The 14,760-nt window shown below is 50.4% G+C and overlaps 1 protein-coding gene across 24 annotated transcripts in view; it reads right to left on the reverse strand.

Moving 5' to 3' along the window:
* Nucleotides 1-14,760, reverse strand: part of TCF4 (transcription factor 4) — a 239,753-nt gene that overhangs the window by 62,120 nt on the left and 162,873 nt on the right. Inside the window, exon 1 of one of the 24 annotated variants that reach the window (XM_087772718.1) lies at nt 9,169-9,187. The exons of 18 other annotated variants lie outside the window; for them this stretch is intronic. Coding sequence is in view for 5 of the 6 variants with exons in the window: in XM_087772716.1 (XP_087628842.1) it covers nt 7,865-7,933 (69 nt within the window). In the remaining variant the exon portion in view is untranslated. Of the gene's footprint in view, nt 1-7,864; nt 8,051-8,888; nt 8,909-9,168; nt 9,188-14,760 lie in introns of those variants that run through there. 5 more of the 24 variants (XM_087772717.1, XM_087772716.1, XM_087772715.1 and 2 more) reach the window with 5 other exon arrangements.

Raw genomic sequence — 14,760 nt, forward strand, 5'->3', positions numbered from 1 at the left:
AGCCTTACCTAGCTGGGACCTCACCTCGATTAACGCGCTCTGCTGATGAGAACACAAATCCTTTGAAAAACACAGGCTCTCGTTGCGTCAAACGGGCACGCAAACACCTTCATCTGCGGTTACATTTGCTTGCCGGGACCTCACGCAGCAGCTCTCCGAGAGTACTACCTCTCCCTCTATTTGCATATTTTTTCTTTTTCTAAGCTGCCTAAGATTTCTGGAAGCCCCGTTAACCTCTTGACTGCAAGAAGGAGCCGCTGCGACAAGCAAAGCTCCGCTGCGGACGCCCCGGCGCTCCCTTCCAGCCCTCCCCTCGCCCACAAAGGCAGGCCGAGCCGGCAGCCCGCGCGCCCCGCGCGCTCCGCAGCCGACGCGCTGCCGTGGCAGGTGCAGCCGTAATAATATGCTGGGCAATCAACTTTTTCCCGCTGATTTGTCAGTTTAGCTTCATAATGCCGTTAGGAATGTAAACATTTCTGCAATTTATATTTAAAAGTCAATAAAATAATGGGGTGCAGAACTTATCCTTTTTAATTTTTTAAGTAATACATTTGATTATTTTAATCACGTCAGTACTTAAGTGAATGGGTTTAAATATGCATGTTACATCAATTTGGTTTGTTTTATTCATTAGAAAGCCATTGAGTAATTCAGCATTATTCCTTTTTTTTTTTAAAAAGAGAAGGGGTAGCTAGATAGGCTGCACAAGACCTTTTCCATGAGGTTGTCCTTGAGGGACGAGTTATTTGTGCACCGTGTCTTCCAGGAGGTACAACTGCTGCTATCATGCATTTCAGGGGGACCAAAAAAAAAAAAAAGGAAAAAAAAAAAGTCCAACGTATAGGGCCAATAACAGAATTTAATAACGACGATTCACCAGATGCTGGAGAAACTCTTTTAACTGCAATTATGAAAGGCCGCTTCGTGAGCAAAGAGCTATTTTTAAAGCAGCACGATTTGTTTTTCACTGCGGACATCCCCTTTGTCAGGGCTGTGGCTGGTGCACGCCGACTGCTGCTCCGCAGTTCTCACCCTCGCGTCTGCGGAGGTGAAAAAGCCAAGTCAAACGTTGGCCGGGATTGTTCCCATCCCCTTTTCATCCGCGGGCCGGCTACAATGGCAGCAGCTGCGGCGCACCCTTCCCCGCGCAGCCCCTCCAATTACCGGCACCGTGCCCCCCGCGCCGGGGACGCGACGGCTCTGCGCCGCGGCCGGCCCCGGGTCTGCGGGCGGCGACGGGCGAGGGCTGCCGGGTTCTGTCGCCCTTGAACCCCGGCAGCACCCAGCTCCAGCCCTCCCTCTCGGGGGGCTGCAGACCCCGCTTCTTCTCTTCAGCTGCTTTTCATTACCAAAAGAGTAGTACATGGCTTAAAGAACAATTTGATCCTGTGCACATGAGTTCTCACTCCTGTGCAGACACCTAATAAAGCTCTGCAGGTGTATGAAATTTCCTCTGCTCAAACTTTGGGGAGGTTTTTTTTGGTTTGGTGTTGCTTTTTTTTGGTTTTTTTTTGTTGTTTTTTTTGTTTTTTTTTTTAAAGCAGTATTAATTTTATAAGCAAAACTAAGGCCCTTGCAGGGGAAGGAATTCAAAGCTCAAGTACCAAATTGTACACGGCACATTGCAGAGCCTATTTGTATTTGTGTGCACGCAGGTTTAAAACACAGATGGAAAATTTGTGCTCTGCATGCTGTGTTTCACACAGAAACCTCTGCTTGGGAAAAAGCTGCGAGCGTGGAGAGCTGAAGCTGCGCCTTCGGAAACCAGACAACCCCCAGCACAAAAGGGCAAAATCCCTCAACACCAAAGGTCTGATCCTGCTCCTCCCGTAGCCAACTTCCAACTTTAAAAGGCCCTTGGACTTACAGGAGATAACACTGGAATACTACTCTCTCAGGAAAAACAAAAAGAGCAAAAAAAACCCAGCAACGAGGAAAAACAAAGAAACTCCACCCCCCAAAAAAACCTTACAAATGAAGATACATAAATTCAGCAAGTGGAGAAAAGCAAGACCTGCCCTGAATTTTGGGGGAGAAACATGTGCCAGTGGAATCTACGCTTTTCGATTTTTGGATGATCCTGCCTTGCCATGCCCGAACAAAGCTAGATGCTAAATATTTTGAGATCCCTGCTGAGGGCTGAGAATGCTGTCTTCCCACTGAACCTTGAGAGACCCACAGAAACTTTTTAATGAGCCTGAGAATTTCTCCACCGTAAAAAGGGACGCAACAGAGAGAGCATTTCTGACGTAATGGCCTCAGCGACCCGCGATAGCCTATCTTTTGATTAACCAAACAACAATAAATACAAACACTTTTGATACGGAAGCACTGGCTACGCACCAGCCAACGTCAGTTAAATACACGAGGTGGCTTTCAGCAGAAGGGCGTTATGATTTTTTATTACTGAGCGTTGGCAACGACATATTAAAACACAGTTATGGGGCACTGGAATTTTGAAAGGATGGTTTTAAACTCACTTCTAGCAGGCTGTCTGAAAAAAATTCCCGGGGAGCTAAAAGACGCCCGCACAGAGGAGGGAGGCCAGAGAGCCAGGCAGCAAACTCATCACAGCAGCACTGCCAAGCGCAGCCTGAGAAACGAGCTCAAAATTAGCTCCCCCCCCCCCGCCTTTTTTTTTTTTTCTTTTTGAAATAATAAAGGAAAAGCAACGCAAAGGCAGGGCAGTCCTGCGCAGGTACCTCGTGCCTGTATCGGCTTCCCAAGGCTGCAGGCAGGCTCCCCGCCAAGCTGCAGGCTCTGCACTGCAGCCACCCATCCCACCCCCCCCCCGCCCCCGGCTGCACAACCTCAGAGGCCGGGTTAAAAAAGAAAAAGGAGGAAAAAAAAAAAAAAAAAAAGTTCCAGCAGCAAGACAGTATCAGAAAATCAGAAAGGAACTAGCCAACATCGGCTAAAACAGTCACTTCGCAAAATAAATTCCCCGTGCAACATAACCAAATCCCATGTCTCCGAAGTGCCACGGCAATTTTACAGTAAACCAAGTATAATGCAAACCAGATTTATACCGAAACAGGAAACAAACAATTCTTCTGCACAATTTCCTGCAGATCAGTTGGAAAGGTATTTAAAGCCTGCACCAGCCATTAGATCTTTTGTTAACCCCCCCAGCCCTGCCCACAAAAAAGCAGCTCATGGTATACACCATTACAAGATGTCAACACCCTAACAGCGCTTTCCGTGTCTTCCATCAACCTATAACCAAATAAAATAAAACTCTATTTATAATTTCTTTTTGAGAAAAAACCACCACAATAATTTCCAAACTGGCACAGATGAAGAGGTGAAGTTCACTTCTGATCAGCATATGCAAAGCATATTTCAAGCTAAGATTCAACGTCCCATCCTGCAAGAACGCTCAGCTTTAATAATTCCTGAAACGTTTCAGCAAAACCCAGCTTTGCAGCCACGAGGCCGCTTCTCTTTCCACCCCATACAATGGGGAGAAAGCGAGCAGCCCTGCCAAGTGCCAGTTTTAATTGAACAGTAAGGTATCGTGCCCCTCCAAAACGAGTGCTACCGTTATTTCTGCAAACTCAACGATTCCGAGTAAATCTGTTGGGTCTCCCTTCCTCCAGAGGGCAAAGCACAAACCCACTGATTGTGTCAAAATGTGTGTGTGTGTATGTATAACCATATATATCCTTTTATGTATATACTTTACAAAATTTTGTTTTCTTGTTATCAGTAGGGAGCCTGCAAATTTATATTAATTTATGATATAAACATAAAGCCCTTCCATAAACACCACAAATATTGGAAACGACGTCTAGATATTTTGGCTTCCACTCACAACCCTGAAGAGAGCGAGCATTTCTGTACACGTACGTCTGTACGTCCACACATGGATTTCAAATCATGAAGCCTGAGCTCCCCGTATGCGGATGCAATTGGATGAAGGAGCTGTAAATTCAGCGTTACTTGTTACAAAACCTATCCCTCCGCTTCGGAAATGGTTTAAAGTATCTTGTAACTTTGGCTAATAAATATTTTTTTTATGACCCGCCTGCGGGTACCCCCAGCGCTCCCAGCAAAGGCAACGCCGACACTTCGTGCCGCAACGATGAGCCGGGAAGGGCAGGCTGGGTGCCCGCCGGCCCGGCCCGAAGGGCGCCCGCCCGAGGGCCTCCCATCCCCACCTCGACATTTCGCCCTCCTCCCGCTCAACCGGAGAAGTTTCTCCGCGCCGTTCCCGGAGCGACGCCAGCCTCGTGCCATTCACAACTCCTCACTTGTCATTATTAAGCGTGGTACATGGAATTATTACACTCTTTGGCCTAGCCTATTAGCAGGAACGATACCACGGAGCATTCATCTTCATCTAGGAACTTTATGGAGTTGAAAAGCTTTATAATAAGAATAGCAGACAGAATGTAAACAGGAAAAACTCATTAGCATTTACTTTTTGTGATTTGATGACTTGACAAATAACTATTTCAAAACAACTAGTTTGAGAGATGGGTTGAAGCTTGTTAGGATAAAGCAAAAAGAGCAATTACAATAATTATAGGTTTCCCTATATGATTTAACACAGGCGCATGGTGGGAGCTGATGATGGGATCTTGAGATACCATTAAAAGAAAATTTTGCCACTTTTGCTTTTCATTTTCATTTGCAATAATTTCTTCTTTATAGTTCCATGCATTTCAGCATGCTGTCTACGACCAAATAATACTTTATTAAAATCTCAGCGAGATGCAATTGAAAATAAGCAATTCTGAAAATCAAATTTAGGCAGCAATCCGGCATCCATCCCCTTCCAGGTAACGTGCGGATCCTAAAATATCCCACGCGTCTCGGGTAACGAGAAGCAAGGCTCAGGGAAAAAAAAAATGGCTCTTCTTGTTTCATCGCTTCCAACGGAATCCAAGCGTTCCTCTGGTTAATCACAGATAACAGTGCACACTTCTAACTCCCTCGCCAAAACGTCTTTTTTTGTACTATTTTAGGGGAAAAAAGCGAACCAAGAGCCCAACATTTATATATTATACCATTAATGCAGTCACCAGGCACGAGCTTATCTTTACGCTTTAGTATTTGACGCTGGCAGGTTTGCTATTGTTTTAGAAAATCTTAAAACAAATCTCCTCCATCGCAAGCGACGCGAAGGAAAAGATTTCTTACCGATGAACATCAGTAAATAGTTAAAGGCAAAAAGTGCTCTCCCATAGAGCGAGCTCTCCTAAAATGCCCTGCGAGCGAGGGGGGGGGGGGGGGGGGCGGGGGGAGGAAAAAAAAAAAGGCAAGTTGCAGAAAACGTGTTCTGCAAATCCTGCGTTTCTGGCAGTTTAATTTTTTTCCAGCCATTTTTGTGCCTCCTGTACCCAACTGCCCTCCTCTTCCCACAGCAACTTCGCTTCAGAGGGCTTTGGAATGATTTTGCATTTTTTCTTCTTTTGTTTATTCCCAGGGAAGACCTGCTTCCGCTGCTGCTCGCAGTTCAGAGAGTTCAAACTGAATTTAAACAAGTAATTGACTTGTCACTGGGGGGGGGGGGGGGGGAAGAGAGGGGGAAAAAAAAAGGGAGGAATTCAGAACTCTGTCTTTCCTGCACGAGGAAACTTGTGCGAGACAGAGCAGCCCCCGCGCTGCTCCGACAACTGGGCGAAAGCTGTGCGGCCCCCAGAGCCGCGGGTCCTTTCGACGAGGCGTTGCGAACAATTAATGCATGGCATCCCCGATCTCCGCACGATGCCTGGCACCGCATCAAGAGCTGCACAATGCGGAACCGGAGCCAGAACAATGCCGGCTCTATAAAACACAAAAATCTGTTTTGTCAAGCGGAGGCAGGAATACTTTCTCCCCCTCCCCACCGCCGCGGTGCCGGCCTCGTCCCCCGGCTCCCGCGCCTCCCTGGCCGCGGCCGGTGCCTCTCCCCGGGCAGGGAGCGGGCAGCGCTGCCAGGGACCCTCGCCTCCCTCTTTGTGCTCGCCCGGCGCGGGGAAGCGCCGAGGCCGGGCTGGCTTTTCACGAACCCCTTCCACCGGTGCCTAGAAATACATCTCCTGCGACAGAGCGAGCCTGGTTTTTACGAGTCCCACCTTCTGAAAAACACAAAGAATAGGGGAAAAGGCCTGGCAGCCGAGCGGGGGTTTATTAGCCCTATGATGTCATATTCTGCAGTTTGATGTAAGTACGACAGGCGGCTGGCACGACAGGACGACGTTACGGTCTCAGCGTTCCCAGCCTTCGCGACGCGGCCCGCTAGGCAGGCTGGGCATTTTGCTTTCTATGTTTAGTTACTTAAAAAAAAAAAAAAAAAAAGAAACCAACAAAAAAAATATCCAAATAGAAGGCGGGGGGGGGGGGGGGGGGGGAACCCAAAACAAAAGGAAAACCCCCGCTCCCGCGGCCACCTCCGTGTCGCTTATCGAACGCCCCATCTCGCCCCCCGCCAGAAAAATCCAAAGAACAACGAAGTTGGTCGAAGTGTTGAAAATTGTTTACCGTCGCCCCGCCGCCGCGCTTTGCCGCTTCCTGTTTACAGGCTGCCGCCGCCGGGATTTTATTGCTTACTGAGGATGAACAGCAGCGTTCGGCAACTTTTTCTTTTAAAGCTACTGAGGCCGGCTGGCCCTGCCACGCACGGGAGCGTCAGGTAGGCTTTAGGCGTAGCCTTACCCGCTCCGGAATAGGGGTAACTAATGTAAAAAAAAAAAAAACCAAACTTAAAAAAGGAGGAAAAAAAAAAAATAGCCTTGCAGGAAATTTATGAATCTTTCTTTTTTGCGTTTTTAGAGTTTTAAATTTCAATTGTTTTTCCTGTGCAAACTCCCCTGGTTCCTACCCCCAAACCCAGTGTCCTGCGCTACCGCGTTATTCGCAAACCACTCAAAACAAAAGACGAGGCCCGCAACTCTCGCCAATAAGCGCGTTTCAAAAAAAAAAAAAAACCAAACAAAACAAAACTAAATCTCAGTTATCGAAGCAGATGTTCACCGACGGGAGCGCCTTTCCGTCCGGCACCGCTCGGGCCGGCTGCGGGAGCAGGGCGCGCGGGCCGATGGCACACATGCCTGCACATCCGCGCGCGGCCGGGCAGGCTCATTGCTTTGCTCCAGCCGCGCCATCCCAACCGGGCCTGGGTTAAAACTCCAACAGCTCCCTTCTGGCCTAACTACGCCGCCCTGATTGGTATCAGATGAAACGAAAGAAAGTTGAAAGAACACAGGCTGGAGCAGTTTGCGAAGCCCGCTCCCCCCACGCGCTGCCCGCCCTTCCCAGCCCTTCCAAATTTTATTTTCCTCTCCCTTCAGCAACAGTTCCCCTCCTTACCTCGCCCTTCCCCCTCCCCCCACCCCCCAAATATTTTAAAATATACTGAAATACTTTTCCTTCTCAAGACCCAGCCAGAGAAAAAAAATAAACCTCCAGATGGCAAGTATAAACCTTCTGCTGGGGTTATGCACAAAATACCAGACACTTTTTTTTTTTTTTTTTCCCCTCTTTTCTCCTTTTTTTTTTTTTTTTTCTTAAATAAAGCGTTTCTGTTGGAAGGGGGGGAAGGACCGAAGTCAGACGGCAGAGGCGAGGCACCACATCGCGGGCGGGCAGGGGGCTTTTTTTTGCCATTTTTCGTTATTTTACGGCTACTTTGGGCGCTCCGCTCCCGCCTCACCCCCTCTTTTTTTTTTTTCTTTTCCCCCATTGCTTTGCACTATTTCAACCCACCCCCAAACTTTCCAGCATTCCCACCGCCCCGAGTCAAAACCCCCAAACCCTCCAAAGGGGGGGGGGGGGGGGGAAGGCCAAAGCCGCGGAAGCCCCCGCCCGGCCCCGCGGAGCGCAGCGCGGCGCGGGGCTCGCTCGCCCCCGCCGCCCCCGCGCTCGCCCCGCCGCTTACCGCCTTCCCGTTATAGTAGTACATCAGGGAGTTGCCGCCCATGCCGGGGATCGTGTATGCGCAGTACATGGTCCCGCCGCCGTCCCCCGCCGCTCCCGCTCGCTCCCAACTTTTATTTCAAACTCGCTCTCCCTTTTTTCACAACAATTCCTCCACTCGCATCTTCCCATATGGCCGGCCCGGGCGCGCGCGATATGCAAAGCAGGGCGAGACCATTCGCCGCGCGGGGGCGGAGGCTGCGCGCCCCCCCCCCCCCCCCCAACGTCCCCTCCCGCCCCGCGCCCGCGCACCGCCCCGCGCCCGCGCACCGCCCCGCGCGCTCCCGCCGGCCGCGGAGCCGGGCCCATCACCCAGCCGCATGCAAATGCGCTTAATTGCCTCCCCTCTCCCTCTCCCCTCTTTTTTTTTTTTTTTTTTTTCCCTCCTTCTTTTCCCCCCCCCCCCCTTTTTTTTTTTTTTTTTTGTTTTAATTTGATTAAAAAGCGAGTGGCAGGAAGGGAATCGTATGATGCACATCTAATAACTCCGCCATCTGTCCGTGCTGCTGGCGCGCTCCCAGCATTGTGCGCAGCTGCCGCGCCCCGCGCAGCCCCGCGCAGCCCCCCGCTTCTCCCCTGCCCTCGCCGTGAGAAATACCCAACCGCACCCCCCCAGTAATAAACACCCCGACAACAAACACCCCAATAGCAAACACCCCAGTAACAAACACCCCAACAGCAAACACCCCAATAGCAAACACCCCAGTAATAAACACCCCGATAACGAACACCCCAATAGCAAACACCTCAGTAATAAACACCCTGACAACGAACACCCCAATAGCAAACACCCCAGTAATAAACACCCCGCTAACAAACACCCCGTCAACGAACACCCCAATAACAAACACCCCAGTAATAAACACCCCGCTAACGAACACCCCGCTAACAAACACCCCGTCAACGAACACCCCAATAACAAACACCCCAGTAATAAACACCCCGATAACGAACACCCCGCTAACAAACACCCCGCTAACAAGTACCCCGATAACGAACATCCCGGCCCGGCGGGCGCTGCTGGCAGACAGCCCCCCTGCGCCCCGCCATGCCGGCCCGGCCAACGGAGCCGGGGGGGGGGGGATACAGCCCCCCCACACCACCACCACGTCGGGGCTCGCTCGCTTGCCAAATTCAGAGCATCACAGGAAAGGAGGGCCCCTGGGAATTGATCCCAAATGAAACTAAATCATTTGCATATGCCGAAGCAAATGCCATCCGAGCGTACAGCCAGTCTCCGGGCTCAACTTTAATAATTCAAAGCACCTCTTTCCTTACTCCTCGACGTGGTAGCGCGCCACATACAGTATTAATCAACGACAAAGAGACGGCGATGTCGACTCCGAGCCGTCGCCTTGGGCCGCGGCAAAGTTTTCTTCCCTACTTTCCGCCCGGCTCTGTCGGGTCCGCGTGCGCGGCCGCGCGCGGGGCGGGGGGGGGGGGGGCAGGAGGAAAGCGCGAGCGGAGGTTTCGCTCGCTCGCTCGTTCTGCGTTTATTCGGGAGGTCCCCAGAGGTTTGGGTAAACAGTACTTGAATTATAATCACACATTTCATTCAAATTTCATGCTTTGAGGATTTTTTCCTCATTAGAACAGTTAGTTGTCAATCTGACAAGATCACATTTGTAACCTTTAAACCACCCTCGGCGTATAATACATAAGGCCAAAAATCCCAGCTACCACAGGTCAACGCGCAACAAAACGCTCCCCCGGCAAGGGGGAGAAATCGCGCCCCGGGCCCCGGGCCCCGGGCCCGCCGCGGACGGGCAGAACCCTCACCAGACCCGTAAACCTGCTTCACAAAACTAACTTCCTATTAATGCTCCGGAGGGGAAAAATAACAAAGCGCTTTGATCATTTATTAAAAAAACCCCCTTAGAATGTTTTTAATAAGCACCTAGGAATAAAGGCCGCTCTTCCCTTCTGCGTTTGCAAACGGCAAAATACGGTATTTTCTCTCTTAATAAAAGCTGTAGTTTCACAGCTCCACACAAAGTTATACAACTAGCATTACATTTTAGCGCAAATTTTACCGCAAAATTAGATTGGATGGACCTTTAAATCATCTCACTCAATCGCCTTCCTGCCAGGGAAACGATCCCGACTCCAGCAGAAGCAGCTTCTTCTGCCTGGCACTAGATAATCCTAAAAATTTCACGTGTCGCTGTCTATAGATCACGGAAACGGAGAGAGACCCGCGACTCTGGAAAGCAACCCTGGAATCGTGACCAATGTGTCATGGAAATGACTGCAGATGATTTCAGCTTGTTTTTTGCAGCCTCGGAGTGGGGAACGGTCCAACTTCATTTGGATCCTGTCATATCAGTGCTTTCCTTCTCCTGAACGGGAAAATTTCAGTATAAATATATCGCACATAACACGGTAAGAAGTTAATGCGGTTTGCAGGGAGTAAGCCCCTAACTCTAACATAATTCCCAACGCGTGACAATAAAAATTAATTACTTTACCATATCGTATTTGCATTTGACACACACATCGAGATAACTTTAATATATTTTCCTGCCTCGCTCGGGAACTTGCGATTGTCCCGGATATTTTTCCTTTTTTCTTTTTCAGAAATAGAAACGTGTACCTTACGTAAAATTCGTATTAACAACAACAGCCAGGAACACTATCGGAAGGACACGGACCGCAGGCAGGGCTTCGGAACGATGGGAGGCAAGGCTACGGCAGCCCTCGGCCCCCCACCCTGCCCGCGAGACCCCCGCGGCACCGCCCGGCTCCCACCCTCCGGCGCTCGGGGGTGCTGCCGGCGCGCTGGCCCCAGCCGCGGGGGCCGAGCCGGGCTCCTGGCTAACGGGAACCCATCGATTAAAAGAGCAAACAGCTAAAAATATAAGGGGAGTTATCTGACGAGAAGCAGCCTTTTTAAAAAATTAAATCTTTGTTGGTGATTTAATCTCCAAATGCAGTGCTCGGCGAATTTGCATCTGGCCGCGACATAGCTACGTTGGGGATTTTCGCTGAACCGGGCGAAAGCAGTTGTTCTGCGCCGGGCTTTGCTGTTAATGCGGGCTGCTGGAGAGCCAAGCTCCCCGGCAGGACTCGGCACCGACAGAGGCGAGGGATTTGCCGCCGGGATTCGGCTCCGGACATGCCGGTGTGAGGGTGCAGGGGGCCGCTGCAGGTGCAGCTGTGCGGGACCCCCTGCGGACCCCCGCGCCTGCATCTGCGCCGCCGAGCCGCTCCCCCCGCACACCCGGCGGGCGCCAGGCAGCGCCGACATCTTCCAGCCCTTGCCACAGAGCGGTGCCGGTAACGCTGCAATTACATCCTTCGTCTTAACTAGAGGTTGGCAGCGTGGAGACGCCGAGGCGCGGGCGGGGAAGAGTGACGTGGGGACAGCGCGTCCCGCCGCCCCGCGCCGCTACCGGCCACGGCGCCGGCCTCCTCCGGCGAGGAGGAGCAGCTTCCCCGCGGCCCTGTCCAACGAGCGTCTTGTCTCCGTTGCCCAAAACGTACTTGTTTTCCACATAAAGGGTCAAGGATGAGTATTTACACCGTTGTTTTGGTAAAAACGATGTCCTACTGTACCCAGAGGGAATGCCACCGAAGGGCAGGGGCCTTTAAAATACACACCACCTAAGAGATGCATCAAATGCTCCGATAATGCATTATTTCAGCACTTTCTACGTTAGGCATCATTCTTTCAGCATCTTCTAGGTCACAGCAGAACAAGGCTGCTCAGGTGTAACTTAGCCATGCGCTTACAGCATAAATACGTTCCCCGAATACAACACGAGTAGGGACAAATTCAGGTCAACATGTCACCTACGCAGCACGACACAGCAAGCGTGGGGTGCCATGGGACATGGCCACGTTGTCAGAATCCAGTTACCTGAGCGTTACCTAAGTGAATAGTTTCTTTTACGGCCCTGTTCCATTCTCCCCTTGCACCGCTGGTCACCCCAGAGCAGCCGCCCAGGCAAGGTATAGCAAACCGGTGAACAGGCAGAGAAACCAGGTGGGGCTGCCTCGAAAAAATCGGTGCTGTGACTTCTTTGATATAATTTCGATGCTTTGGTATGTATATACTCGCTTCCACTCCTTCCCTGCTTCTCTCGTGTCAGATCCCAGCGGCAATTTCCAGAAGAGGGTGAGGAAACTTTTGAGAAATTCAAGAAGAAGAAGAAGAAGAAGAAGAAGAAGCAGAAGCAGAAGCAGAAGCAGAAGAAGAAGAAGAAGAAGAAGAAGAAGGAGAAGAAGAAGAAGGAGAAGAAGAAGAAGGAGAAGAAGGAGAAGAAGGAGAAGTAGAAGGAGAGAAAGGCAGGTTCTGCAGCTCCCGCAGGAGGCCATCTCTCCTGGTCCGGGAGGGGAGGAGAGAATGGGTCCCTGCTTTTCCAGCCAGATTTTCAAGACAGAGAATTTGGAAAGGGAGCTGCTGAGCACCCTCCTTGCTCAACCAGGGGTGCTGCAATGGACGGTGCCCTGAGGGAGCGGCTCCGCTGCTGGCACGCTTCGTGTCTGGAAGGAGACCCTCCACGAGGTCACAGCGAACGGGTGCTGGAAGCAAGCGAGAGCGGTCACGTTCCTGACGGTGCTGTACCTGAGGTCCTCAGCAGAGGAGCAGAGGAAGGGAAGCTATCCGCTGGATGCCAAGCTCGCGGCCACAAATTGAAATGGATAACGGTAAAATATCGAGTAAGATGACTAAAATAACCAGTATTCCTCTAAGTCTGGGTCACTTGGATAATCTCATCCTTCTTACACAAATCCTGGAGCGTAGTTATTAAAACGTACCCGCTGCGGGTGGAGAAGTGGCTCTGAAGGCCCAGATGTGAAGAATTTCACCCAGTTGCGGCGTTTTCCCCCAGCTGCGTGACCAGGACCTGCCCTCAGAGGCCCATGAAGACGGGCCCCACCTCAGGCCCCACCAGCCTTTTCCGACCAGCTTCTCTCCCATTTGAGGAAAACAAAAAGCGAAGCGAGCCCCAGCTCCGCTCCGCAGAAAGCTCATTCGGATGCTGGATAAACAAAAGAACAAGTTGCACCGTATTTACCTTACGCAGACACAAAGATGGGGCACGTTTTCGGTAGCACGTGCCGTCGCCATTTTCTGGTCTTGGTTTTGGAGGATCCCAGATCGAGTTAGAGAATAACCGGCTGAACTCTAAATGACGTAATTTATAATCGCCTCTTTTGTTAACTACTGCAACTAAAGGTTGCGCTTATTTTCCTATGTTTTTGTACATTAATATTCTCTCCTCTCTCCCCGGGAAGAGGTTCATATTCAGATACTTGTGCACCATAGACTGAATACAGTATAAATATCTAATTATACAGATGCTATATGAATAAATCAGATCCGAAAAGCCACAGTCTCTAAAAAGCTACTTTAAACCAGCCAAATGTGGCTACATCTGCTTTCATATTATAGACTACCTACTGATGGCAATCCTAATCAACCCAATAATCCTGCGCCTTGTTTCCAGGCTCGCCTGCCAGGAGGAAGGCAGCCTTTGTCCCAGCACTGAACGAGCTCCGCTCTTTCTCATTTAGGGGACAAACTCTCCACCAGAGGTTTTAGCGGGGTGCAGCCCGTGGAGCGGCCCTGACGGTTGGTTACTCCCGCAAAGAGCCTGGACCGAAGAGCCGGGACGGCCGGCGGCGCCGCCTCAGCCCGCTTCTGAAGGACTCGGGGCCAAGGCGGACAGCATCCACGGCCACGCTGGTAGGACAGTCCTTGTCCCCAGTAACGCTCCGCGCACGAGTCCGGTCATCAGGCTTCTGCCTGGACCTTGCTACACTTTCAAATCATTTCGATAAAAACGCCTTCGCAAGCATTTTTCTAAATTGAAATGGTCGGTCAGACATGACTCGTGGGAGTCAGGACGCGTGCGATTCCACCGAATTCCTGTGCGTTTGTACGTATCGAACCCGTTAGGCGGGCACATCTGCTCTATCCAGAGCCGGTTTTAAGCAAATTGCCCTTTCAGCAGTGACTGATTCGGTGACATAATTGCACGTGCTCCTGCTCCCGCACTGCCAAACACAAACTAATTGGCCGAAGCGGGTGCTGTGACTGAGGTTGGAAGCCAGGAATATGGCAAAAGAATTAGTCTGAGATTGCCAGAATAAACCATAGAACATCTCTGCGAGCATCCGCCAAGTTTGATCTGTAAAACAGCAAACTTCTTCTCCTTTTACCTCAAAGGCTATACAGACTGTATTTACCAGACAGCACATGAAGTTAATAACATAATAAAACCCTAGATCAAAACTAGCTATTGAAAACCAAACCAGCATCAATGTTTGCTTTCCAGATAAGCCAATTTTAACACCCGATCGGGCTGAGCGCATCCCCTCGGCTGCGGTGTGAGCTGGCCCGGACCCCGGAGCTGGGCGCGGGGAGGGAGGCACCGGGCACCCTGGCTTATCCCTCATCTTCCATAACGCTTATCTCAAAAAAAAAAAACCAAAAACCCCAAAAACCTGAGCATAGAAACATACTTTACAGTTAATCTATTTTAAACAAAACCGACTATCTAAAATATCCATTTGCCACTAGGTTTATTTTTGACTACACTGCTTGTGAAAAGCCAAGAGAGAAACTTAAACCACATGGGCCAGGATTTCTTCTTGCACAAAGGCACTATTGCCAATTTATTACCATTTTATCGGGAGTATCGGGAGTATTTGGTGGGCTTTCTTTTCTGGAAAGTCCGAGCTGCTGTAGTCATCGGTTACAGGATGATCTCACATCTCGTATTTTGAAGACTAAGCTTCTAACTCCAGTATCTGCGGAGGAGAGCTGGGAAACGGGAACTCTGAGGCAGAAAGCCCCAAAGGCTAATAAAACCAACCCCATCTTTCCTATTTTTAAAATCTCGTGATTTC

The sequence above is a fragment of the Nipponia nippon genome, unplaced genomic scaffold (assembly GCF_047370975.1).
Source record: "Nipponia nippon isolate SJK-2023a ecotype South Korea unplaced genomic scaffold, ASM4737097v1 scaffold_37, whole genome shotgun sequence".
Classification (NCBI taxonomy): domain Eukaryota; kingdom Metazoa; phylum Chordata; class Aves; order Pelecaniformes; family Threskiornithidae; genus Nipponia; species Nipponia nippon.